The 27,887-nt window shown below is 41.9% G+C and overlaps 1 protein-coding gene across 7 annotated transcripts in view; it reads right to left on the bottom strand.

Moving 5' to 3' along the window:
- Window positions 1-27,887, bottom strand: part of gria4b (glutamate receptor, ionotropic, AMPA 4b) — a 269,016-nt gene that overhangs the window by 53,270 nt on the left and 187,859 nt on the right. For all 7 annotated transcript variants that reach the window (XR_015037623.1, XR_015037622.1, XR_015037621.1 and 4 more), the window contains one exon: window positions 14,233-14,472. Coding sequence is in view for 4 of the 7 variants with exons in the window: in XM_085798346.1 (XP_085654472.1) it covers window positions 14,233-14,472 (240 nt within the window). In the remaining 3 variants the exon portion in view is untranslated. The remainder of the gene's footprint in view (window positions 1-14,232; window positions 14,473-27,887) is intronic.

Below are 27,887 nucleotides of genomic sequence, written 5' to 3'. Positions count from 1 at the left end.
ACATGCATGTTCTGCCTCATGTCAGGATGCCTTCAGTTACTCCTGAAGGAAGAAGCCAGACTTCTCCATATGGTGAAGACTCGAGTCCACAAATACTTTCATTTCCTGCTCTGCAAGAGCAAGTGATTTTACATGTGTAGCAAATTATATTTAACTAAAGCCAAGCTTACAATTTAATATAATCAATTAGAGCTACAATTAAAAACTAAGACTACAAACAAAGAGTTCATTCTTTTAAAAAAAGGAGTCAAAGCCCAAACAGAGATCCATTACATTTGACCTGGTTTCTCCTCTGGAATGACTGATATCAGTTCCTAAAAGGCAAAAATCAATATTTCTATTGTCTCTGGACTTTGGACCAACTTGTCAATGAAGCTAAGGATTTCTTCCCCCAGAAAGAGAAAAGAAGAAAAGCAAAAAGACCTAAGAGTAAAGTGACTAGGCCTTCTTTCAACACATTCAGCGTCTTCGGCTCTCCAGGTGTGAACACGCTTTATTTTCTTATCTTAACATTTACTTTGCAATGTTTGCATCTTCCTGCCCAGGGACCACAGTCTGATACCAGACTACCTAAATCTGATTCAAAGTGTCTCTTCTTATTGCTTGAGAATAAGCTTTAAGCTTTTGCACATAGTCCCTGACAAACACAACATAATGAAAAGGGCGGACTGTGTGCAGGGTGTGTGCAGGCTCCCTGTGGTAGCTGCAGCTACTTTGCAGCTATTGACTCTATTGACTGAAGCTGTTTCAGCTACAAATGAGCAGCTGTTACAGCTCATTGTAAGTGTGTTGCGGTTTGCAACCATACTTTTTTGTCATTACAGCGGTGTCCTGCTATCCTTTTGGTTTTGCTTTGAACCTATCGCAGATTATACATTTTTTATCCCAGGCTGCAGAGTAATACTTAAACGTGAGGAGCCTCAGTGATGCTTTGAAAACTCAAAAATCATATTAACAATATATTCTGTATCACGTAGCTACGTCGTCTGCAGATATTATTATTCAATCTGTCAAGCTGCTCATTCTTGTGGAGAAATTAATCTGTTTACAATAATGGCAGTGGAAGATTTGTCACTTGGAATCGTTCAGTAAATTTTGAAAAGATTGTTCTGAACAAAAGCATTTCCAAACGACATTTGTGGACTCAGAAACAATGACTGTCACTGACAGCTGTTATTAGCGTCTGCTACGTAGTGTATGCTAATGCTGACGCTAAAACTTCTGATTTGGTTGAAATGTGCCGTCTTTCGCTGACATTTAATGTTTCCATCTGATTTATTGAAACTTGTAAAAGGCTCTTGTGTGTGTGTGTGATGGCAAGATACACTCTTTAATGCAAAAAGCAGCAGCGTGGAGCTTGTATCTAAGATAAGAGCTAACGGTTAACATATAGCATTATACAAGATAAATGTAAAGGAAGGTATATCATTGAAGGCAGTCAATGGGAAATAAATAAAGCAAGTAAATACAGTAAGTACCGGTAAGTAAGATTTATTTCTATAGCACTTTTCAAAGATAAAATAACAAAGTGCTTAATAAAAGTGCAAGCATGCATGAAAATAGATGTAAAAAGCAAGTAATTAGTAGTAAAGAATATAGTAGTAGTATAGTAATTTAAGAAAACTGTATAAAAATGGAAAACAAATAATGATTCATATCTAATTAACATGTTGTTATATACACTGTATAAAAGTGGCATGGTTTGACACTTCACATTAGCTGATGTAAGTTACTGTATTAGACTTACTGTGTAAATCTCTGACCAAAATTAAAACTGATCAAACCACTAACATGTGACCAAAACACACAGAGCAGCTCCCTCAGTCAGCAAACTCCTCTGCATCATGTCCCACATGTGAAATAGAGACTGGGAGCTTCACCCACACTGTTTGTGATCTTATCACCAAATTCAAAAAACCTGGAGTTTCAACATGTCAATGTTGGATCACAGATAAGGAGCCATGTTTAGTAACTGGCACAGAGTCACACATGAACACGTCTGACACGTATCTCACACACACACAAAACAGCTTTTATCTTAAAATCTGGGATCTCTTCGTAATTGTGTGTGTGTGCGTGCGTGCGTGTGTGCATTTGTGTGTCATCAGTTGTTTCCCATTGCAAAGCTATTCTGGTCTCAGACTTTCAGTCTTTAGGACCAGCCACAATGGCCCTCATTTATTAAACTTGCGTACACCAAAAAAATGGGTGTACACCAAATTCACCGTAAGGATCGGCATTTATTAATCTGAGCGTGAGCGTACGGTACGCACAAATCTCACGCCAGCTCTGACCAGGTGTACGCACATTTGGAACCAGCGTAGAACATGCAGGAACGAGTGCTGCTGTATCACAATGATTATTAAACCATAGTCTAATAACGCAGCGATGTGGACCACATGTTGTTGTTGTTTATATTGATAAAAAGATAAAAAGTAGCCAAAAAAAAAAAAAAAAGAAACGATAAAACCAAGTCCGTGTTGAAAATATAACTCGAGTTTTATTTTGGGCAACTGAGATGAATTAAAAACCACGATGTGACAGATGCTCGTTAATCAGCTGTGTAAACAGAAACAGTCAATGACAGACAGACCTGTTATTGTAGATCACACACACAAACTTCCAACATCTGCAGCACCAGAGCATGACCGGACGGCTCCTCAGTCTCTCTCTGCCGGACACCGGAAATCAGCAGCGTACACACTTTTAGTAAATCACACGTGACACTTGCCGTACACTGATATTTACACCAGAATCTACACCAGATCCTGCGCAAGTTTGATAAATGAGGGCCTGAAACCAGTTATATTACTGGATGATCAGAGTGTGTTCCACATGTGTTTTCTTAACTGAACTTAATTGAGTTGGATTGAATTTAGTTTTTGGTATCAGTTTTTGAATCGAACTCCCCCATCCCATAATATAATGTATATGCATGCAATGCACTATATGTATAAGAATACACCAAGCATAAACCACACCAAAATCAGCACTCAGAAATCATTCTGTCCTTCCAGATGCAAATTAGCAGCTGTAGTAATTTGCTCATGCAGTAAGTAACAACAATGACATTGATATTCCATCATGTCCTATTGTGCCGCCCGGTCCACACAGTGTACGGACAGGAAGCTGCAGCGGCGGCTGCCGAGGCAAGCAAACTGTGCAGAGGGGCCAGCTGATTACCAGCTGATAAATGTGTAGCCCCGGGGCTGTATGTGGAGCAGCAGCCAGCCGCAATGAGCATCAGCGTCAAAGACAGCGCCCAGGGGCCAGGGTGCAGACTGACGCTAAAGCATGTTGTGCTGATTGGAGCAGAGCCGGACACTAGATGGAAGCAGCTGCAGCATGTGGAGAGGGAGGCGAGTGCACATCTGGCCTCATGTGTGTAGTTTCTGCCTCTGCTTTATCTTTCTCTCCCTGTTGTCCCGTCTTAACTCTCCACTGTGATGCACACTGTCAGTGTCTGACTGCTGAGCCTCCACTGCTCCCTTTCCTTTCACCTCTTCCTCTCCAGAGAGCACACAGAGAGACTTATGCTTTTAAAAAGAGCCATTCATCATGGCCTGTACACACGCCTACTACAGTACTAGTCCATCTGCTGGAGAGAGATCATGTTTCCTGTTCTTATTTCCACTTCCTCTTTTGACTCCCCTCTTCATTTTTCATGGTCTCAATTCTTTTTCTCATTTTCTCTCCTTTTGTTTCCTCCTCATCTGGTTTTCTTCCTTTTCTCTCAATTATTCTCTACCTTATTTTCTCCACTCCTTCCATTCCCTCTCTTCTCCTCTTGTTACCCTCTCCTTTTTCCTAACACTCTCCTTGCCCACCCCTCTGTCTCATCTCCTGGGTTCATTTTGTCATTCAGTATAATTGTATTCCGCTTTTCCCCTCCTCTCCTTTGATTCTTTCTTTTAAAACTTCCCTGGATTCTTTTTTTTATTTTAATCTATAACCTTTTACTACTTCTTTCCTCTGTGTGAGCGTGTGCATGTATTTATGAGAAAGGCTAATGGGAAAAGCATGCACTATAACCACACAGACACACAGGCCTGCATGCACGTACGCACACACAGAGCTATAGTATCCAGCCCCTTGTATCGCCGTTGTTTTGATGCAGGGAATCAGACTGGCGCTCATTGACTGAGCTCAGCCATGCGTGGGCTGATTCTACATTATAGTCAATACTGGATGAATGCCTGGTCCTGTGTGTGAAAAAAATCCTCAGGCTAAAGTGCTGCAGCCTGCACCCAAAAGCCTTCTGAAAGGCAGTGCTGTCGTACACACGTACAGTACACACACACACACACACACACGCACTTTAACAAAGACAGAACACCTCACGACAATATTTAAGTGCTTAAAATATGTAAGTCTACCTCTTCTGACTGGGTCCACTCCTACCCACCTGGGGCCTTAGTTCATTGAGCAATAGTAATTTGTCATTTATCATCTTCCTCTCTAGCCCATTGGAGGATGAGGGCTTCATGATTTTTTTTGGCCTGGGCTAGGCCTGTCACAGTTATTACATAATTGCCTGATCGCAATTATTTGAGCTGCCGGCAACTATCATAATCGTTAAAATGGTTTCCATATATCTAAAAACAGCTGGATAAAACTAACATAATTCCATCACTATTCCCTTGTAGTTTTCAACCGTTTGAGGTTTGGCTGGTCCTCTTTTAATGACATCATCATGTTGCGCCCCCTTCTTCTTCTGCTCTGGTTAAATGACACTTGAGTGGCGCGCCATTCTACTATTCAACGAGCGCATTTCGATGAGCATCTATTGACATTAGCATCATGGATTTAGTTGCAAAGCCTAAAAGCAAACAAAAATGCAATTTCTTAATGCCAATACAGTAAATGGCTCTTATATAGTATACTGTATGTGTATTATTAAACTATGTTGAGGCTTATACTATAATAGTGATCGGAAAATCACAATCGCAATTATTTGTAATGCCAATCAATCGTCAACTAAAACTTCATGATTGTGGCAGCCCTAGTCTGACCTGAGGTTGCACTATTTAGGGCTATTTAGTGATATTTTTGAGGGGGGGGGCAATTTTGTTGGAGGGCTGGAGGGCGACAGTAGTGTAGGGCAAATTACTCTTGAAAAGTAATTAGATTACTGGTGGTACCGGTTACTCCTAAATAAGCTAATCACGTTACAGTTCTTATTACTTTATTTCAAAGGTAATTAGTTAGATTACTAGTTACAGGCTAACTTACACCATCCCCTAAAAATAAATAAATAGGCTAAAAGAAACAAAAAAAAACTCTAGTAGGACAGCGGAGCAGGTCGACACTGTGTTGGTTATTATTGGTTGATGGGCTGGGGGCCGGTCCAATAGACTGGCGGGCCGGTTCTGGCCCGCGGGCCGCTAGTTGAATAGGCAAGGCAAGGCAAGGCAATTTTATTTGTATAGCCCGTTTTTACAAACAGTTTGTCTCAAAGGGCTTTACATGGCATCGTAACAACATCCTCTGTCCTTAGACCCTCACATCGACTGAGGAAAAACTCCATGGAAACCCTTTTAACAGGGAAAAGTCGGAGAAACCTCAGGGTGAGCAACAGAGGAGGGATCCCTCACCCAGGACGGACAGACGTGCAATAGATGTTGTTACAGACAGCCCTACACTATTATACGGTCAGATATTGTGATTGTGATATGTGATCACAATTTCAGTTAGAATGGTCCTTTCTGCTTTTCATTTTGACTGGATGACTTGACAAGACTGATGATGTGATTTTTGTTGGGTTCTGCCCAAAGAAACGTCTTAGAATATAATTTGCTGTTCAGAGCATCTCACAACACTAACAGTGCTAACAATGCACAACAATGTTGTGACACATTTTACCTTTATCAAAAAATTGCAGCTCTTTCGGATATTGCACTTGGCCATATTGCAATTTCAATTTCACTGTGATTCATTGTGCAGCCCTAGTCTGGGCCAACATTTGTTTTCATGCTATGCCAGGTAGCAGAGCAGATATCAAGCTGGTGGGGAGTTGAGTTGGACAAAATGTGGAGGATGGGAGTAAGAAAAACTCACAAGGTTACTAATTCATGAAAATGAATCAACTACTGTGAATGTGTTTAACAGTATGAATGTATTCCCCTGGAAAATGACTTTCAATGCAAAATGACAGCCAGTGTTTCCTCTGTTAGCAAGACAGCAGCTTCCACAGAAGCATTACAACACCAGCAATCAGTCAGTTAAAGAAGAGCAGCTTCCCCATTTCAGCACCATGGACAGAGCTCTCAGAGGGGAGCTGCTGTACAATAAAAGGAGATTAACGAATCCAGGAAGACACACTTCAGCAATATTTTAACACTGAACAGGTAACGTTACGTGAGAACTTTGGCTCAACTGGATGTAGGCCTACCACATAAACATTGATGGGATCCCATTCACTTCAGTGACATACAGGGTGAGCTGTACTCTCTTGAAGTCACTGTTCACTCTGCACAGAAATATTGATTGTTTATACCCTTCCTCCTATACCTGCAGTGTTGAATAATACAAGGAGAAGAGATGCAAGCAAGGCTACAGGGCAGTGTAAGTGGAGAGATGCTCAAATTCTCTTCTACGTTGCTCTTTTTATAATGTAGGTTTGATATACTATATCAGCAAAGTTTACTTTATTTATTTATTTTTTTTAGAATAGCCATAGCCACCTGAGAGGTCTTACCGGACAGAAATCAAACTATAAAACATTTTCTGGCCAAAAATACAGCAATAAAATAATTGTTGAATCGTCGTATGTCTTTATGTGATTTCTTTATGTTTTGCACTGAATAGTCAATGGGTATCTATAAAGTATCAATAAGTATTGGTATTGACAAGCAGCTTCTGTGTCAATACTGGTACTGTAGGTATTAATAAAAAATAAAAAAAAAACACTGTTAACATAGGGTTATCTGTTTTTCAACTTTGCTACCCATTGCTATCTCTATAACCAGTCTGCTATTTGCCTGCACATTAATTTTACCAATGTGTGTGCACTGCCTCATGTAACATAATAGTCCTTGGGCCAGGCCAGATACCGGTATCACTTGAGTGGGCAAAACCTTACCTATACTAAATTGTTTTTAGGGTCAATATAAGTAAATTAAAATATGATAGCCTTTTCATAGGAGCAGCTTTTTATTTTTTTTTTTGCATTTTGTTATTTTCCCCTATAGGCAGATTAATTCCAAAAAAGAACACAGACGGCCAAATAACACATTAAAAGTCATTTAACACTCTTTTTGGACATCACACATCATAGTTTTTTCATGGTCCTTCAAGCCGGAGCAAACACCCATGCTGGAAAATGGACCTGAACGTGTAAACGGGGCAAATACACACGGAATCGGATATTGTCAGATCAGATTCAGGCCCCCATTATATGTGGAAGGCTTTACACTACAGGGCTTGATGCCCAATTCCAATTTGTTGCCTTAATCCTACTTTTTTGACTGTCTATTTACATTTTCTATCAGAAGTGACCCATATCTGATATCTGCCTTTACACCTGCTTTGTTTGTGTGAAACAACCCGCTGGAAATAAACTAGTTATTTCTTTTTTTTAAAGACGGGAGTTTGTCACGTTATGATTCCATAATAATTTTAAACAAAGGTGAGTCTGGTGCTCAAAGTTTATATCCAACCCGTCACTGTTTACAAAGTGAACACCAGTCTGTCCTTAGCCTACTAAATAAGGTTAGTGAGGTGGCTGCGTGGAGCGGAGCTGTTGTGAGATGAGCAGCTGACGGTGACGGTGATAGTTGTGCCACCGTTCAATCCTCCGTCACTCAAGTGAGGACAGGAGAAGCCTCTTGGACACATTTGTGTACATTGTTTGATTTTCCTGTCGTGATTTCTAATGGGCTCGATTCAGTTTTAGCCGGCAGGAAAACAAAATCTGGTGTTTGTCTCGCAATCTCTTTTTTCACACTCCCTCGCTTTGATCTGCGTATCGATCTGATCGTATTGATCTGCATAGACTTGACAAAAACAGACGCTCTGACACCATGAAAATGAAACACTATAATTCCTGTGACAACTGGCCAAGGTAGTCCCGGTCAGCCCCACGTGTCAATCACAGGCTACAGAGGTATCTGATTAATTTCCACATACAGTATAACGGGGGCCTGAATCTGATCTGACAATTTCCGATTCCATGCGTATTTGCCCTGTTTACAAGTTCATGTTACAGATCCGATCTGAGCCACTTGAGAGGAAAAAAATCGGAATTGGGCCACTTGAACCGTGCAGTGTAAAGACAGCCGAAATAAATCAGATACAAATCGGGTATCTGCCAATACGTCTGCAGTCTAAACAGACCGATCAGACCTGTCCTGGCAATGCGTGTCATATGTCATCAATAATAATATTAATTCCCGTGCCCACACGTTTTGCTGAACCTCTGTAGCCTAACAGGCTACAGGCACGTGCGGTCAGTGTCAATAATACCTACACTTATAGTGTTTCATTTTCATGGTGTCCACGTGTCTGTTTTTGTCAAGTCTATGCAGATCGATACGAGGGCAAGCGAGGGAGTGTGAAAAAAGAGAGCGCTAGACAAACACCAGATTTCGTTTGAGAAAGGCCCAAAGTTATTAAAGTGTGACTATCTAACAAGGACAAAATTTGATACCTTTAACACCTGTGCTATCTTAGATGATGGATCGGAGTGCACAATGTTGTTACCTGGTACAGCAGAATATCTGGGCTTGGAGGGAGAGCCTGAGCAACTTGAGCTTCAGTGAGGCAACAGACCGAGAAACTTAAAGGAAGAACCTTAGATTATCCACTGCCTCAAGCCCTGAGAAAAAAATACTTAATTGACATTAAGATATCTATCTATCTATCTATCTATCTGTCTGTCTGTCTGTCTGTCTGTCTGTCTGTCTGTCTGTCTGTCTGTCTGTCTGTCTAATTTGCCTTTACACCAATTGAATAAGGTATTGCGAAGAAATATACTCATTCCCCATCTCTCTGCCTCCCCCTTTCCTGTCTATCTCTACTATGGGCTATCAAATAAAGGCAAAAAAAAAAAAAACCTTACAAAAAAAAAAAAAAATATATATATATATATATATATATACATTGCAATGATTTAGACCTGACAATCGGCTAATTGAAGCTTATTTACACCTAGATTACTTAAAACACTATTCAAGGGTTTATTACAAGTCTCTGTGGCTGGCCAATAGTTCACACCCAAAGGAGAGGATATGATGAAAGAAAGATAATTTCCAGGGAAGGCACTTTTTTCGTTTTTGAACAGCAACAGTCTATTACTTTAAAGACCGGGTAAACCAAGAATAAATATGTGTTTTAAGTTTATAATACCACAGGAAAATATATTATTAACCACTCTGTCAAATTTGGAGGACTAAAAAAGTCGTTAAGTATATAAAATTCTGCATCAAAGTTGTCAATAAATGAGCAGTTTTCTCTGGTTCCGGACGGTGGGGGCGTGTCGCGATATGGTCGAGCTGCCGGCAAAGAGACCAGCCCCATGGTAGGAGAGCTGGACTTCACTGACCGTCTCTGATACACAACCTAAACGTGACCTCAAACACACTCCACCACACACCCCAGTCCTCAGCACTGACACAGCTGATAAACCTAAAGGAAATATTTCTTACCTTCACTCTTGGTGTCTAAAACAGTCCCAGCAGCAGTCATCCAGCTGCAACAGGTTATAATCACCATTCTGCTCCTGTTTACATGTCGTTACCGGTCAACGTCTTTCATCCATTTGCATTGTGTGAAAAAAATAAATAAAGTTTTTAGCTAACGTTAGCTTAGCTTTAGCTTCAAGTGTCCTGACAGGAGAAGCAGTAGCAGAGACAGTGAATCATCTCTGGACCTGGTACCGAGTCCAGACCCGGTCCAGACCGCCCGGCGCCCGTGACACCGCGTCCGAGCTGAGCAGCAGCCGTGTCCCGGTGGGAGGAGACCGGGGTAAACAACACGGTGGACCGGGGATCAGAAACAGACCGGGGGAAACAACACGGTGGAGCCGGGAGGCTACGGCTGCTACCGCGGCTAAAAACTTTTTTTTTCTCTTTCACACAATGCAAACGGGCAGACCGCGAGTAACGATCAAAACGGGAATAATATCGATCGGTGGATTATTAACTGGATGACTTTTGCTGCTGCTGCCTGTTTTAGACACCAGAGTGAAGGTAAGAAATGGTTTGATCAGCTGTGTGTCCGCTCGGACGTGTGGTGGACTGAGACCACGGCGTTTGTTTTTTTTTTAACGGTGTTTTCTGTCCGTGATTGTACAGTATGGCTGGTCTCCCGTGTGTCTGGTTGTTTGGGGGGAGAGGAGGCTGTTTGGTCGGACAGTGTGTTAATGAGGGAGACTCTGGTCAAAAGACTGTGCTGTAGCTGCTGCTGTGTGTGTGTAACGTTGTGAGGGGTGTGTGACCATAGAGTGTGTGACCGGGGGAGTCAGCCTCTCTCCCCGCGGTGACGGCTGTTCATCACGGTGTGAATACGTTAACGTTAGCACTGGAAACTCGTTGTATGAAGGAACAAGACAGTAGTGGTCTCCCCTGTGTGAACATGAGCTACGTGTAGTTAGCTGGCTGTTTCAAGTGTTTCAGCTAGACTGAAGAGCAAGTGGGACGGAAACCTCTGAAGTCAGTTGGCTGAATGTATTTATGCGTAGAGCAGAGCAGGGGGCGGGTTTATGTAAGTATGACCGCTTTACGTAAAGCGGTCATCGATTTAAGCCCGCCCATTCTAAACCTGCACACAGAACAGTCTCTGAGGCCTAGCTCCTCAAGGAAATGATGAATGGGAAAAATATTTTTTACATGTTTTGAGGGACACATTTAAGGCCTAATTAATATGATAAGAAGAAAAATACTGAATTTGGTTTACCCGGTCTTTAAGAGGTGATACATACTATAAAGCTGCCAGTCAGCAAGGTCTATCATATCAAAACTTAATCTAGGGGTGTATAGGAATAAAAAAAATCACAACTAGAATTTGCCCTCCCAGGTGATACCGATATGTGAAATTTTGGGTCTTGGCCCAAGGACTATAACTGTTTAATAAACCTTTCTTCATGAAGGTACAGTAGGAGACCTCTAGGATGTCAGATACAAACTTCACATAGAGCTTGGCACTGTGATTACTTTTTCAGCAATGTTCAGTTTCTCTTTTTGCAAAGAGGAAAAACAATATCCTGTTAGTCACTGTTCCAGACAGACAAACTAAAGCCTGCTGCGCTAACTTCCAACAGATCATTAGAGATTGAAATGTTCTTCCTTTTCCCGGTATTTGAAATTTCAGATAAAAAGTGACAGCCCAGTCTCTCAGACACAGAAACACAGAGCAGACTAAAGGGCAACACACGCTGACATAGTTTTCAAAAGAATCTCTGAAGAGTTTTAGACATCCATCAGTCATCTGTCTCACAGAACAGACAATATTCTTGTGTTTCTACAAATGTATCGACTCTGACAGGCTTCCATGCATCCCCTCCCAAAACATCATCACCTCTGTTTATCGGCATTTGATTTCTGTTGCTCCTGGTTTTCTAATGTTGGGAAGATGTTTTTGAGACACTATAACCACTGACAGATCAACGGAATAACAATGAGTATCTTGAGAGAATGGCTCAGGTAAAGGAAGGACTGGGATACACTAGGTACTAAATGAACAGTCAAGGTGCTGGAGGAATGGGAAGGTGCAGTATGCTTTAACAAGAGCTGCATGGTTATGGCCAGAGGACTTGGGCGTCCCTGCTCAGCAGCGGTGAGGACTTAGTGACAGTGTATCTGTGGGGAATCCAGTCTGCAACTTACAGGACTCAAAGAGCATATTGCAGGTTGCATCAGTGGTTAGAAATATATTTTAGAGTCCATGCCTCAGAGGGTCGGTGGCGCACTTTGGACCAATAGCATATTAGTCAGTGGCGGATAATGTTTTGGCTCATCACTTAATATCTAGAATGATCAATAAAGGTCACCAGGTTCAGGACAGAGTCACAGTTGGATTGGTTTGGGGATTTTTATGTTGGAAAATAAATTCAAACATTTCTACAACTATGCAGCAGACATGGAAGTGAAGTTTTTTGTTGTTGTTTTTTTAATCTCCTCTTCTTGTGTTCAAACTGTCAGTACTCATTCCTCTTTATGTCCACCAACCTTGTTTGTTTGTCAGCAGGATTTTGCAATAAGTTCTGGACTGATTCATTCAATTTTGACAAATGTTTTGATGTTCATGTTGGTCAACAGCCAGTTTATGTCTATTTGTCTCATCTTCATAGACAAGATATCTGATGGAACGTCTTCAAACATTCACTAGGACTCAGTGAGGATGAAGTGTTTAGATTTTGGTACTGAAAGGTTAAAGTTCAAGTGGGCAGAGATCCCCCCAAAACCTTTTGAATGCAATATCTCAGTAACACATGGAACACAAGAAACATTTACAAATTTGGCACAAATGTCGACCTGGACTCAAAGACAAACTAGACTTTGGTGGTCAAAGGTAACGCTCATCACAAAGTATGGATTTGACCTTATTGAACATACTAGTATCTCTGAATTTCAATATAATTCCAGTAAAAACACTTACCTAGACTAAAGGAAGGACTGATTTTGGATTTAGTATTAATTCTGGAATTTGGTTACTAAAAGGGCTAAAGCTCAAAGTCATAGTGACCTTGGATCACTTACTCCAGACTTTGAACAGCAATTATGACACAATGTCACATCAATGTTCCACATCTTATATTCTCTATGATTGTAACGCATATAAAATCTGCTGTTCCAAAGAATTATTACAATCTGTTTCAAATCAAAAGGGCAGAGGTCTTTACATATCACAACAAGCTGAATCCATCACCAGCCTATTTGCACTGCAGCTCAGTCTTACAGGAGAAGCTACTGCGGGTTTTTTTTTTTTTTTTTGGGGGGGGGGGGCACTTTATCAGATATAAGTAGGTTTTGTTGAGAGGGGAGGAGGTTTTTTATGCAGTCAAGCATGTACAACCTGAGATAAGAGAGAAAGAGTCAGGGAATGAGTTGTTCTGAATGGACGCCATGCTGATACGGCGCTACCTCGCCGCCCCCTATACATCCAATCTGCTCAGACATTCAGTGCAGTTCCCACAGCAGGAGAGAAAGAAGGAAAATCCATGGCTACCTTCTGGAAAATGTATGAAAGTGAGATGTGGAGATGTGATCCAAGCGGTAGCCCATATCCATTCTGTCTTGTAATGGAAATGTGGCATGGGAGTGGGGGGAGTTGAATAGGTACAAACCTACTGCCTATAGTGTGTGTGGTGAGAGAGAGGGGGAAGAAAAAGAAGAAAAGGGGAAGGATAAGAAAACGGAGAGAAAAATCTGAGAGGGACATATAGAAAGAGCCTGAGAGAGCAAAATAAAGGTGAGACAAATACTGTACACAGTCCTCGTCCTCAGGTGGGGAATGGAGCCAGAGAAAGAGAGATGGATGGAGAGAGAGAGGTCCAACAATATCCACCAGACTTGTAACAGCAGCTACACTGCAAGATTGATTACTTGCAGGCCTCAAGACATGTTGTGGATAAAAAAACATTATTTTACAAGCACATCCCTTCACACCTCCGTGTTTGCCACGTAGGGGGCAAAATCGGAGCAAATGTGACTGAGAACGTCTTGGATGAACTGTACAGCTTCCTCATAGAGATCTGATGGAGGCGTTGTAGCATCTTTAGAGACGGAGCTCAAAATTTAGATAATTGTCAAATCTGAAAAAACAAAAATCAGGCATCTTTTGTTCGTCTAATAAGTGCATGTTACACAAGAAAACAGACTACCAACCCACAAAAATCAAGTGCATCTGACATATGACAAAGACCTTATGATTCTTCCTTCATCCTCAGGAGCAACAGAGTTTGGGTGTTGAACAATCGACTCCAGATGAAGGAGGTCAGGGTGGATGGATGAGCCAAACAAAAGAGATTTTCCTAATTACACTCAACTTTTGCCTCTTTTAATCATCCATGCCAATTCCCCTACCTTAACCAAATGTTTATTATTGTGACAATCTTAACAAAGTAGGAATTTTAGCCCCCAACCACAATGTTTGCTAACATTAACTAAGCTGTCTGAATCTAAACAAACCTTTCGGAGTTTTAAAGGTTTTAGATAAGATAAATATTGAAGTGCAGTGCCTTCATCTTCTACATAACCTCCTGACATGAAAAAAAAACTCATCCTCATCACTCACCCCGGTCGGTGTCATACAGGAAGACGAACTTGTTCCAGTCGTAGTGGTCGAGGAGGGACAGGAGCGCGCCCCGGATGGATGGCCGGAGCTGCAGGGTGAACTGGCTCTCGCCCTCGGTGGGGAAGCTGGGCGTGATGAGGGAGATGTGCAGGGCGCTGCAGAAGGACGTCAACGTGTGGACCGAGCGCTTGTCGTACAGGCCAAAGATGGCGAAGACACCGCGGGAGTACTGGGAGCAAACTGCAAGAGAAAACAACAATGTAATTTATTTATTGTATTAACTCTAAGCCATCTTGTCTATTGTTAATACATGTATGTGTGTATGTGTTTATGTACACTGTATATTACTTCAGCTTTTAACCAAACACATTTATAAAATATTTTTCTTTTTTTTTTTCTCATTATTTTTTGTCTTCTTCGAGGTCCATTGTTCTAAAATCAAGCTTCCGCACGTTAATACAAGGACATTGTCAGGCAGTGAATCACTACACTTATCTTTTATTAAGCACATTTCTCCAGTGATAATTTCATTGTGTTGGAGAAAAATAACAGTGCACACAATGAGGGCTCATCTCCTGAGAAACACATTTTGTAAATGATACACATCTGGGCTCGCTGCCAGGAAACAAGGCCCAGCACACAGGAAGTGATGTTTCCATTTCGCTTCAGATAAATAGTAGAAGAAGCGGGTGGTTAATATGAGCAGTGACAGGAATCACATTTGAGCGATGCACCTGAACAGATGATGAAGAGAGAGAGAGAGAGAGAGAGAGAAAAAAAAGAAAGAACGCTTGCTGTTTTGAATGACAATGGCACGCTGGGAAACGCGGTGCAAAAATCACCACAGCAATGAGCGTTTAGCAATGAGACCGGAGACAACGAAACAAACCATTATCCCACTGATTACCACTTTAAATCCTTTCAAGAGAACCGCTGAATGCAGTAAACAGAGATCAAACCTAAACGCATCTGTTTCCTGACGCTTTCATCTCAAAAGCTGCTCTTTTTCCCCATTTACAGCAGCAACACTGAATCATTCCCCTTTCTGTAGTGAAGCTACGTTCCTGGCCACGTATTCCCCGTCAACAAAACGCATTGTGTTCACGCCGCGCTGCTTCGCAACATCAAAACAGCGCCAACTGAACCTGCATCTACTGCGTTTTATTGGTCATACTTTGAATTAAATGGAAACTTTTCATTTGCATAAAGTCTACACAGGCTGCGCTGTGCACACATGCAGTGTGTCCTGCTTAAGGAGATCTCCTCATTATAGAAAGGCTTGGCTGTCTACAAGAGCCGTGCTATAATTGCCCACTTTTTACACACACACAAAAGAAACAACAACAACAGAGGAAGGAAGATAATGAGCAACCTCTGCCAGTTTCCGGGTACGGGGAGAATCAGAGTAAGTGGCAAACTGAGGGAAAAGCTCAAGATGTTCCTGTTGTTAAAGGAAAATGGGGGTGGGGAAGTAAACAAGGCCGCTGCTTTACTGACAAACCCATTGTTTCCATGCAGAGTGCAGTGCTCCACTGTAGACAGAGAGAGAGGGAGAGAGGGAGAGTCTGCGTCTTTTCTGATCTGCCTGCAGCTTCCTCCCTCAGTGAGACAAACAAGACTACAGTGAGCGGGCGAGAAAGCCACGCTTCTTCTGCTGTACACACAATTAAAGTACACAGAGGTGCTGGGAACCTGCACCATCTGGAATAAATGAATTTAAAGAATAAAATGGTGGGAAAGTCCAAACTGTGCTGCAGCGAGGGGCTTGTTGTAACATCACAGCTGAAGTTTGCTCCGCGACTCGAGTGTTGGATGGAAACGTGACATAACTATGAATATTCTGCCTTCGTGGAGCCAGAGAACTGTAATTGACCAGGAAGCGGCTGTGTGATATTACAGGTACGGCCACACCTGCTCCCTGAAGACCAACACAGAGATCGGCATTTACTGTAAGTGTGTTTGTGTTTGTGTGTGTGTGTGTGTGTGTGTGTGTATGTGTGTCCATATTGAAGGATGAAGGCTCTGGGGAGGGGTATAGTCGTGGTAGAGAGAGTATCCGCTCAACCAAGAAAGGAGTCCAGAGGTTGGAAAATCCACAAAGCCCACTGATGTCCCCTCAAGGGATGGGATGACATCAATACATGCACAAGCACACACACATTTCCCAGAACCCCACACCCTGTGTGTAGACGCTACACTTCCATTACGCAGAGAGAGACTTTGACTACTAAAACGTTCCTGGTGTGATATCAAAACCTCGACAGTTTTGTTCAAACTTTGTCTCCCCCTGCTGTGTTTGTCTCTAATTACTGCCTGTTGTCACAGCGCCAGGGTTCAGGCCCGGTGTGCATCTTTACGATGGCAAAACAGCAAAAACAAAAACAAAAGCAACCGCCTCTATGAATAAAAGTTCATTTCAGCTCCTGCCCCTGTACCATATAAAGCCACCAGCTCGTATAACGAGACGCCGCCGCAGCGTGCTGGATGTTGAGTGACTTTGCGGACACATCTGCCGGGTAAATACCCATCTGCTGCCGCTCTCGCCTGCAGTCAGTCAGGTAAATAGGACCAATACAGCAGCAGCAGAGATTCTGATTATCATAATGTTGCCGCAATTCATCTCAAGCACACTCACATTGGTGGTCACATTTACAGAAAGCGCTCTGTAGGACAAAAGGACAAAACCGACAGTACCAACCAATTGCAACGACACAATTCATAACAAAGTCAGACAGGGTGAAATTCCTGTGAGATCAGAAGAGACTTTATACTAGATGTTCTAATGTTATCTTTCCTAATTTTCCCCCTGTACCCTGCCATGTGTATTTATTCAGGAATAAATATATTTCTGCAAGAGGTGCATTCAGAGGCTGTCCATAGTGTTTAAAAACCACAGGGAGCATAAACGCAGGAGTGTGAATGACATGTTTGCAGGTACAGGTTTATAGGAGGCTGTTTTTTTGTGGTTGAAAGCATTATAGTTACTTATTCATTTTATGTTTATTTAGTCCTGTTTGGAATGTGAGTTTAGCATATATCATGCTGTCTTGATTCATCTTTTCAGTCTGGACTTCTTCCAGGGAAGGCACAGAGAGAGCAAATAGAGACTCAGTGAAAGCTGTGAATGTTCCTTTACAACTTGGATTCCTAGAAAGTGTTGTGTTTGTCCAGGCTCACAGTATAAATACGGCCTCAAAGTTCCTTGGTGCGGAATTAAAAGAAAAAATCTTCTGTCCACAAAAACATGGGCATAAGGTTCAGAGACCATGAGGCAGCTGTCCGATTGGACGCCTTATAGCTGCAGCATCTCCATAAGGTTCATTACTATGTATGTTCGGTCCAACTCTGATCATAACAAAGGATTGGTTCAAGGTCACATCCGCACACTCAGAAGCTGCCAATGAGAGCGTTCTGCCCAGAGAAGCTCTGGCAGAGTGGACGGCACAGTAGTGGAAGTACAGTTGATGCCAAATGGCCAATGATGAGTGTTTCTGTTTCATCCAAACAGACTGGAGGAGGAATCCATCTACCTCCAGATAACTTGTACCCAATGACAGACATAAGAATTTCCATTCAGCTCCTCACCGCACACGGACGTAGGAAGAATCTCTCGTCAGCATGCAGGACACACGACGTCTCTGTCAGGCTGCATAGTTTTCTTCTTATTCTTAATGCGGCGCACCACACGAACGTCCCCGAGCAAAGACACAGAACGTCACTTTGCAGCGGAGGCCAGGTGAGTGTCAGATGTTACCTGACAGGCAGATACAAACACTGCTGTGCCGAGAAGTCAGATGTGAAGCACATGACCACCTGAGGCACAGAGAGACATTCAAACATTCACATCTTTTTACAAAATAAAAGCCTGGGCAGTGGGCAGCCATTCCTGAGTATCAACCACAGGAAATAAGTTTCAAATATGCCATGATCACACACACACGTCATTTTGGTGCTATTTAAATGTGACTGACATGGTAAAAACAAGTGGACAGCCAGCATTGTTACCATGATGCACTATTGAGTATTTAAGATTACATTTCTCCTGAACTCTGCAGAGCTTGTTGTTGCAGTCTAATTAACTTGAGTGATTTAGTGCAGTCTCCTAAACCTTGTTCCTATACTCGCAGCACCTGACTGGAGTCAGTAAGTGGCGATGTGGAGAGCGTAGCGTGGGAACGATCACGCTTAAGACCCCGATATTTCCCAGGAGTCACCTGGAATCAATGCTGTGTCTTAAAGTTGTCAGTTGACCAGAAACACGTCACTAAATCAAAGTAAATGTTTAGATGTTTAGTAGGACCCGCTGGATCGATTGGCCAGTGTTTTTGAGGATATTTGGAAATTTAACAGTCTAATGTGATAATATGTACATCAACTTTGTTGTTTTGTTTGAGCACGACATCACTGACATTGAACTTTCACGTGTCTTGACTCGTCTGTTCCTAGAATAATCTAGTCAAATGCTTTTACACAGTGATTCAGCGATGATGTGACAGACACGTCCCATCATCAGCTGAATCTAAAGGTCTGGACTTGCCGAGACCTTGGACTGATAGGCTTCAGACTGATGGAAGTCTGGAGCGAGACCCAACTGTCAGTTCCACCATTCGTCAAGACCACAGAAGGGCAGATACAGACTATGACTTTCAGAGCCTCCGTCAGATGCAGACTTCATAAGACCATCTGTGTCAATTCATTTAATGCACAAGGTGATACGACGCCAAGTCCAAATGAAACTGTTCGCTGGAATGGACGAAGGTTTCTCCAAAATATTATAGGGAATTAACTTAAAGCAATTAAGTCAGCGGGGCCGTGGTGAATTCAGCAGGTGTCGGCACTGTGATAGACCGGCAACTCATAACTAATGGATGAACGGATGAACGGATGGATAGATAGTCTGTGTTGTTATCATGTAGGGAGTCTGAGTAGGCAGACTGCATAGGAAAACATGAAATATATAATTAAACATGTGCAACTGACTGGATCTAATGGTAAAAAATATGCTTTTAAATATTTAACTGTGTGTATATAATTCATTCACTAGTTAGACTACCCCGCTATCTAATGCTGATGTTTGTAGCTTGGAGCGGGAAAATGGCGATGACTCCTTTTGATGTTGTAGGAAAGAAAAACGAAAAAGGAAAAATTTTCACAAAAATGTCAAAGTGTCTCGTCCTCGGTCTGAGATGTGACATTTGCCACATATGTTTGGAGACACACAGCTTCACGCAGAGAATCCAGAGCAGGAAGGCTGCGGCGCAAACAGACAGCACAGGCCAATAGTGGCAATCCATCAGAGTCAAGCTTTATCACAGAGAGTTTGCTCTGTATGACCTAGTCGTGATGTGACAGCAGTAGTACTGACAGTGAGTGGGCGGCCACTAGTGACAGGCTGGCCTCCTGGACTGGTCCATTTAGTCCCACACCAGCAGTGACCCTGAAACAGCATCCGCTGGCCTCACACTCCACTGCACAAACAGGTCACAGCACACACACACTCACTGCAGCTCATTCTGATCAATGGGCCAGACTTTTCTGCGTGTGACACACTAACAGAGCAATGCAACCGAGGCTCTCCTGTCATTTTACATAACACTTGTCTGAAATCAACTCGCAGCACTTTGAGCCAAAAACAAACCCCCGTGAGAGTGAATTTGGCTGAAGTGCATCTTCTCCCTGAATCATGTGAAACTCCAGAGCGCTGAGGTTATCGGAGCCGTGCTAAGCTAAGCTATACGCTAAGGTAAGATAAGCTTTCCTAATCTGGTTCTATTGACCAGCAGGACTTTGGGGAGGCTAAACTGCCTTGTCATCAGTGCTCTGTGTAAATCAGTGGACGGTTGGACACGGTCTAGTGCCAGTGACACACTTTTCCCTCGGTCCCCCAGGTGTCAGGCCTCACCCACAGCACAGGGCGGTTTGATGATGACTGCCCCCGACCTCTGCCGCGTCAATATATCGATCTCAGCTGCACAGAACAAACCTCCATTATTTACCACTTGTTTTAGAAGCAAGAGCATCCACAGCGCTCGCTGCCGGGGGAGCCGCTCCACCGGACTCTGACTTATGGGAGATTCTTCTGCATCTCGCCTCACTTTCCTGTAACACAACCTGTTTTAAATCAGTGAAAGGTGGTGGAGCAGTGAGTGACGGACAACGGCTCCATGTGTTCAGCTCGCACACAGCCTAGTTTTATCACATCAGAAGACAGTGCATTGTGTTTTCAAAAAAAAAAATGGTATTGTATAATTGTATTTGTTTACACAGGAAATAGCTAAGAACACAGTAACTCCCTTGTTTATAAGAATCTTAGTGTTTTCTGAGGACAGGAAATGGATACAGGCCAGGGAGCTGTTTTATTCTGGGGTATTTGTGACTTTGTGGACTGAATAATGAGTTTTATTTTCTCAGTTATTAAAGAAATTTAGAACACGGCTCTCTTGAATACTCGATTCTGATTGGTCAATCACCAATATTCTGCGGTGTTTATTTCTCGATAGACCACCGCTGAGCGGACCGTTGCTAGGGACTCCATAGCAACGGCCGACTCTGCATGTCCGGTCACGGCCGCTGTTTTGCTGAGCCTCCCCCGTTCGTGCATTTGAAGCCTTTGATAATCAAACAGTGGATCGATGGATTACCATACACGTTACGTGTATTTTGTGTAGTCCTATCTAAGAGATTATGGGGTGCGTTTGTGTCGCGGAGCTACAGAGAGGAGAGGAGCTGTGACACGGTCAGAGGTTCTGATGCAAGTTTACTTTTCAGCCACGATGTGGAAATAACTTAGGAGCCTCCACTCTCCCTGTAACAGGTTACAAGTCGTTTATCTAACATCACTATTAGTCCGAAGCTATTTAATGACGGTAAAAATGAAACATAAAGTAAATATCCTGCATAGTTTCTCTTTTCTGTGCTGCGCTGGTCAGAGCGGCGTCCCGAGCAACGGTCTAATTTTACATGAATAAAATCTCTTTTTATCATTATTTTGTGTTACATTATTGAATGATTTAGTTGTAGGCCGTGTTCTAAGCGGGATAATGTATAGTTGGTCGGTTGTTATGGAGAAATAAACCCCTCCGAACTATAGACCGAATCGCCTTGTTGTTTACATTCTACTTCCGGGTAGAAAACCAGCACGTAATTTGAATGAGATCAATAGTAACGAACGAGAGTTTAGCTATATATATATATCATATTTTTCACGCCCTATCACCGTTTAGACAAATCAGAAATTATTGAAGAAACATTACTATTTCTGTGTGTGTGTGTGTGTGTGTTTTGTGTTGCTATGTGTTGGATTTATTCAGTTTGGGGGAATCACGGTGTCTAGAAAGCATCAGTGGCTGCAGCTGACAGGGACAGCTAACGGTAGCTAAGCTAACGGCGGTAGCTAAGCTAACACCAGGACGTCAGCTGTTAAAACCCTCCCGTTGTCGGACACGACATATAACTACTCCAGATAGCTCAATCATGTTGTAACTCAGATATCCGCTGGAGAAAATATTTTTTCATGGACTGTTTATTGAGTCACTGAGTTATTAAAGTTCAACAGGTAACCGTTAGCCCAGCTAATCTCTGATAACTATGACTAATTACAAAAATGTGCACACGTAAATAGTAATGTTTGTCCAATCATTGGTTTTATAGACTTTACAAACATCAGATTAGTCTAAACGGTGATATAGTGACATGAAAAAGTAGATATATATAGTGAAACTCTCGTCCGTCACTATTGTTCGAATGCTGGTTTTCTACCCGGAAGTAGTTGTAAACAACAAGGCGATTCGTCCTATACATTATCCCTTACGTATTCAACTTAACAGAACTCTCATATATATACAGTATATACTAGATTAGGTTTTAAGTTTAGGTTAATAGGTGCACATTATTGTTGAGTCTTAGCCTATTGAGTGTATTAATTAAATTGACGCATAGTGATGTACAGTAGCTGTTGTCAATGAAGTAGTGTCAATAAATGATTAAAAAAAAAACAAGAAGAAGAAGAAGATGAATTTTACTGCTATCTATTATCTTGTTTCATCTCATCTCATTTTCATTTGGTATTTTCACTTATTCCCCTGAGCATGGGAAACTTTGACAGCAGACTGGGCTAATAGAAAGGCTTCATACTTTGGAGAGTTACAATGTAGTTCCACAAATGAAGTGAAGTAGCGTTGACACCAACTGTTTAAACTCATGGGTAATCCTACCAACAGCGTAGTTTCTTAAAATAGTGAGGCTTCAAAGTGACAAAAGAACATTTCTTTTCAAGCGAATCAAGTGTTGAAAACCTTTCAAGTATGAACTGGTTGCTGGAATTACTGTGACAAGCCATTTATGACAGTATTTTCTATCATCAGCAGCTCTTTAACCCATAAGGACCCACGGTGACACGGGTGTCACACTGCCTTCAAGTGTCCTGGAAAGCCCCTTACACATATTGATGTTGAACTTTTAACTCGTGAAGTCCCTAAGTGACATCTACTCAACATCCTGGTGCAGTCACATGACTCTCTGTGAATCTCTCTATCCATGACAACATTTCCAAGATGGTGGCCAGCAGAGTTGGCACATTTCACCGAGGCAGCTACTTTTAAAAACCTTGCTTTCTGTCAATAAAATAAGCCACCACCCATTTCACAATGCAAATTCTTTTATAACATGTCCCTTGTTGTATTAAACCTGTTCTGACCTCATATTTTGAAGAAACTCATATAAAACAACTTAAGAAAATATTGCTGTGACACATACGTCACATCGGGCCTTAGTCTTAAAAAAGTCAGAAAAAATACCATGTGACGCCTATGTCACAATGAGAAAAATGGGAAAGAACTGCTCAATTAAATTAGGTGATTCAGGTATTTTGAATTAATATACTCTATGTTGTTCAATTTAAAACATAATTTAAAAATGTTAACATAAAAATAATGTCAAATTCAATCAATATTTAATAAAATGATATATCAGTCCGGAAATTGAACCACAGATTTAGCAGAGACACTCTTCTCAGTAAATGAACAAGATTTTAGTATCCCATGCTGGTCCCATATTAATGTAATTATGCTTTTTTGCTGTATTTTCTGTAACAAAATAGGATACAGTGTTCAGGATGTACTGACGATCATCAGACGTGCAATAGATGTTGTATACAGAACAACAAATACAGCAAAGAAGAATGAGAGTTTACATAAGAAAATATTAGGAAACAAATAAGAAAAGTTAACACAGTCAAACAGTCATGAACCAGGTTTGAGACAAGGGTTCTGGACTGCTGTACTGATGGGAGAGAGGGTCCCATGTGGTGCATTGTGAGAGAAGGACGTTTTACCCAGCTCAGTTCTGACGAATGGAATATGACCCAACTATCAGTTCTGTGAGTGGGTACCAATGTTTTGTGATTTCATAGTTAACAGAGATGATAAATAAGGAGACAATAACTGTGACAGGGCTTTAAAAATGGATAAAAACCAATGCTGTTGTCCCCTTACTGTCAGAAATGACCAGCCGACATTTTGATAAAGAGTGCCGTGATGGGTATTATATGAATCATTGGAAATGAAATGTAAGGCTGAGTGGTAAACAGCATCCAGGGGAATCAAAGTGGAACTAGCAGCTCTTCCATAGATGTCATCTCCATACTCTAAAACAGAGAAAAAATAGTGTCTCCAATTTTTTTCCTGTGGTGAGTAGGGAAACGGTGCTTATTTCTGTATCGAAAGCCCAGTATTGTTCTTAGTTTAGCAATGAGGGTGGTGATATGGTGCTTAAAATTAAGACAACTGTCCATCCAGATGCCAAGGTATTTGTAGTTGGAAAGAAAATTGTGGTTGCACAGCTTTTAAGGCTTCAGTAACTGGTTAAAGCCTTCAATATGAGGCGATATTCGCATTTCTATAGTGTTTGCCCTTTTTTGTTGTGAAACTTGTCTTAAAAAGGTGTTAATAGTAACCAGCAAATTTGTAATTTTGATATATGTTATGGAAATGCAAATAAAAGGTCAAATTTGTGTTACAGAGCAAAAGAAAATGTCAAGCCCATTTATTTTCAAGTGAAAATTTAAGTTACCAAAAACGCCCGATGTGACATATATGCAACATTCCAGATCTCTGACAATAGGTGGCGCTATTTAAAAAAAAACTTCAAAAATGTGTTCCATGCATTCCACTTGGTCTGTGTTTCACCCCGCTTAATTTTCCTTCAAGGATAAATGGGTCTGGGTTCTTATGGGTTAAGGACGATTGTAGTGAGACGTCTTCATCGACTCCCCAAAGAAGCGAGCGACATGAGTGGAGGTCTTTTATGAAAAGGCATGGAGTGGACAAGAATGAAGCCCCCTTTGTGTCCGTAATAGTTTCAGTGAAGTAAAAATCAATACGGGCATCTTGTCTGAGCAGTCCGGATGAAAAGAAACCATCACTATTTTGCAGACGGTACACAGAGCTCACGCCGGGCAGGCAGCCATTTTAAACAGGATCACAGCGGCAACAATCGCTCAATCCCCTCAGTCTCTGCCCGACACCTCCATTGACACAGCTACTGTCAGACACAATACAGTGGCTTCATTGAGCTTACCATTCGTTTATTTAAAGGCTTAATTACTTGGTTGAATGGGCGCTCATTGTGTCAGCTGGACAACAGACAGGTCAAAGTAGAGAATCAACATCACTGCAGCCGAGTCACAACAGTAAAACTGCCTCATAAGAGGTGCCGCTGAATTATGGCAGTTAAAGCTACTAACTTGCACTCTTATTACCTTTCAACTAGGGCTGTCAAATGACTCAATAACACACCCACATTAGCAGCAATTCAGTAAATCAACCTGTCCAAAAAGAAACACCTATGGTCATTTGGAAATCAATGAGAAACTATTTTCAGACAGTTTTTGTTTGTAGCCACGGGGCAATAAAGTTAGGCAGGTTATCAGTCCACCACTGCTCCTGACTAAAACATTACATCACTACTATTGGATACACTGACACTCATTATTTCAAGAAAATCGGTCACAGCCCATAATTTAAATATAGCCGAATACTTCCATCAACAAAAAAACATCATTATCAGCCTCAGCTTTGTTTTAGTGCCAATTAGTAAAGTGGACGACTGTTACACAAATGAGGACATGTGCAGTATATGCTCATTATAAAATAAAATTTACCTTTTGTGAAGACAGAGTATTTCTGTTATCAAAAAGTATACAAATTCTACATAAAAACACATTTACCCCATGATGATAGCAGCAGTATGCCTACACTTCAAAATAAAAGTCTTCTTCACTAAAACATAGGGTTAGGGTTATGTGAGATGGTTGTCTATATATATATGAAATATATATATAATTTTTTTATGTATATTTCCCCTTTCTAGCTTTATATGATCAGTTGTTTTACAATTTGGCACAAATATTACTTCAGGATTAATTTAGTTCTGTGTTCTTTATAATGTTCTGTTCATAACAAAGAGCCACCACGACACATAACGACACTAAGCTGTAGTAATACAGTGATGACGATTATAGACATTACCTGTTGATCATCAATATGCAACATTCTCATCATAAGCATATACACGTCAGCAGTTTTCTGTCTGTGTGCCTCATCACTGTGGCTAATGTGACAGACACAACAGCACCATGACTGACTTCAGCCTGTGAGTCATCGCTGGTTTGAAATCCTACACGGAAGCACCCAAATCAAAGCTGCAAAACCCACTGAATTCGTCATGTTGTTGGTGTAAAATGTTTCTAATCTGCGTCTCTTTGTTCCTTCAAATACCGATGAGTATGTTCTTGTAGTTTCCTTGAAGAAATTCCTGCATCTACAAATGAATCCGGTGCATAACTCTATAGTACCGTCCCTGCAGGACTCGGTGGAACAGAGAACATGTGGAGACAACACAGGAACAGTAGCTGAGCTGTGACCGAATGTCTCCCCACAGTGGGAACAGACAGCAGAAACACAGACATGTACAGTATCTGAAAGTGACAAAACTACACAACAGCACACACACACACATCATGTCTCCCTGGCTCCTGCTGCTATTTAGTTAAACCTGGCACCGTGCAGCACACTGCTCCCTTATTTCCTCTGTGTATGTGTGCGTGTGTGTGTCAGCTTGAATAAGGTGTTTGTGCAATGTGCTTGGTTGCATTCAAGTGCATGTTGCATACATGTATATATGCATTTGTGCGATTTTTCCTTTGGCATTACACACATGTACACACAAAGAGAGAGAAAGCGAGAGAGTCCCACTGGACATCATTGCAGCACATTTCCACATAATGCATGAGTGCCACTGACAGACCAAGTCTCACTACCACACACATAATACACACAGACACACAAGCACACATGAGCACACGCATGCAGTGTGCAGTGCTGTATTCTGTCTGCTTGACTTTGTCTACCACCATGCCCTGGGTTAAAGAGTGTTGGTGCAGGAGGACGGGAGGGGAAATGAAGCTCTGCTCTGCTCTGCTCTGCTCTGCTCTGCTCTGCACACCATTTACACTCTCCTCCTCCTCCTCCTCCTCCTCCTCCTCTCCTCTCCCACCCCTCCATTTCCCTCCACCCTGCTATACAATCAGGCAGCCTGAGGTTGAATACTAAGAGAATTAGAGGTAGCCTTGTGTGTGTACTTACACACACAGGCTGGTTAAACCCACAGTGTCACCACTACAGTATTCATCACACCCGCAACAATTTTATCTTTCAAATCCTCTCATCATTCTCTGAATGCAACTTTTATTTCCTGGCCTTATCAAGAAGGTGAAATCTGTTACATTCATCTGAAAAAGCAACAAAATAAAATATTTATATGTGGAATCTATTCAGGACAACCTTGCAGTAAACAGATGCAATCAAACAAACTGCCCCATCATATCCATCACATCAGATGCCAAAGCCCAAGATATTGGCCGTATGTTAGTAAATATTGGTGAGACATAAAAATCACACAATCAGAAACTGAACTGGAGCTACACAATTACATTAAGTGCATGCTGTAGTAAAGTGGAGCTCTTGTACCTAAGCTGTTGCCCCTGTGGGGGGGGGGGGCTTGTGACAGATGGGTAAAATACAGCTGTGGCCATAAGTCAGCCATACAGCACCCACCAGCTACGTGGAGCCCTTTATCCCAGCTATAGCTTTATGAAGGGGCTGGGCTGGTCAGGGTAAAATACACAGAAGACTTCCAAGTCAAAAAGCATCAAAAAGCAACAAACATAAGAGCTAATAATGTAGCATAGATCCTCAGAGGGATTGCCAAGAGGCACAAAACATTGCAAAGTGTGAATATTTAAAGTGCAAGCACCAAGGGATGAGTGAACTAAACTCCTCGTAAATCCTTTACCACTTAGCATCCATAAAACATGAGCCAACCAGGGGTGGGGAGAGAAGGGGGGGTGGGGTTGGGGAGTTATTGGGAGATAACAGCCAATCAAACTGCTCGGGCTTCCCACTGAGATTTTCCGTTGCTCTCGTGCAGGAAAAACCGATGTTGAAAGAGAGGCCGTGGAAAGTAAGAACGCGTTCCTCTCGAGGTGCAAAGTGAAATTGGACAGCTGAGCGTCGGCGCTAAATGACGCGGCGCAGCATCGCGTGCGGCCGTAAAGCTTTTCTCAGAGAAGACAATTTTGATTAGTCATAGAGAGAATA

Source organism: Trachurus japonicus, chromosome 14 (assembly GCF_045865225.1).
Source record: "Trachurus japonicus isolate A0001 chromosome 14, Traja_1.0".
Classification (NCBI taxonomy): Eukaryota; Metazoa; Chordata; class Actinopteri; order Carangiformes; family Carangidae; genus Trachurus; species Trachurus japonicus.
Note: the sequence above shows the minus strand (reverse complement) of the source record. Positions and strands in the feature narration are given on the sequence as shown.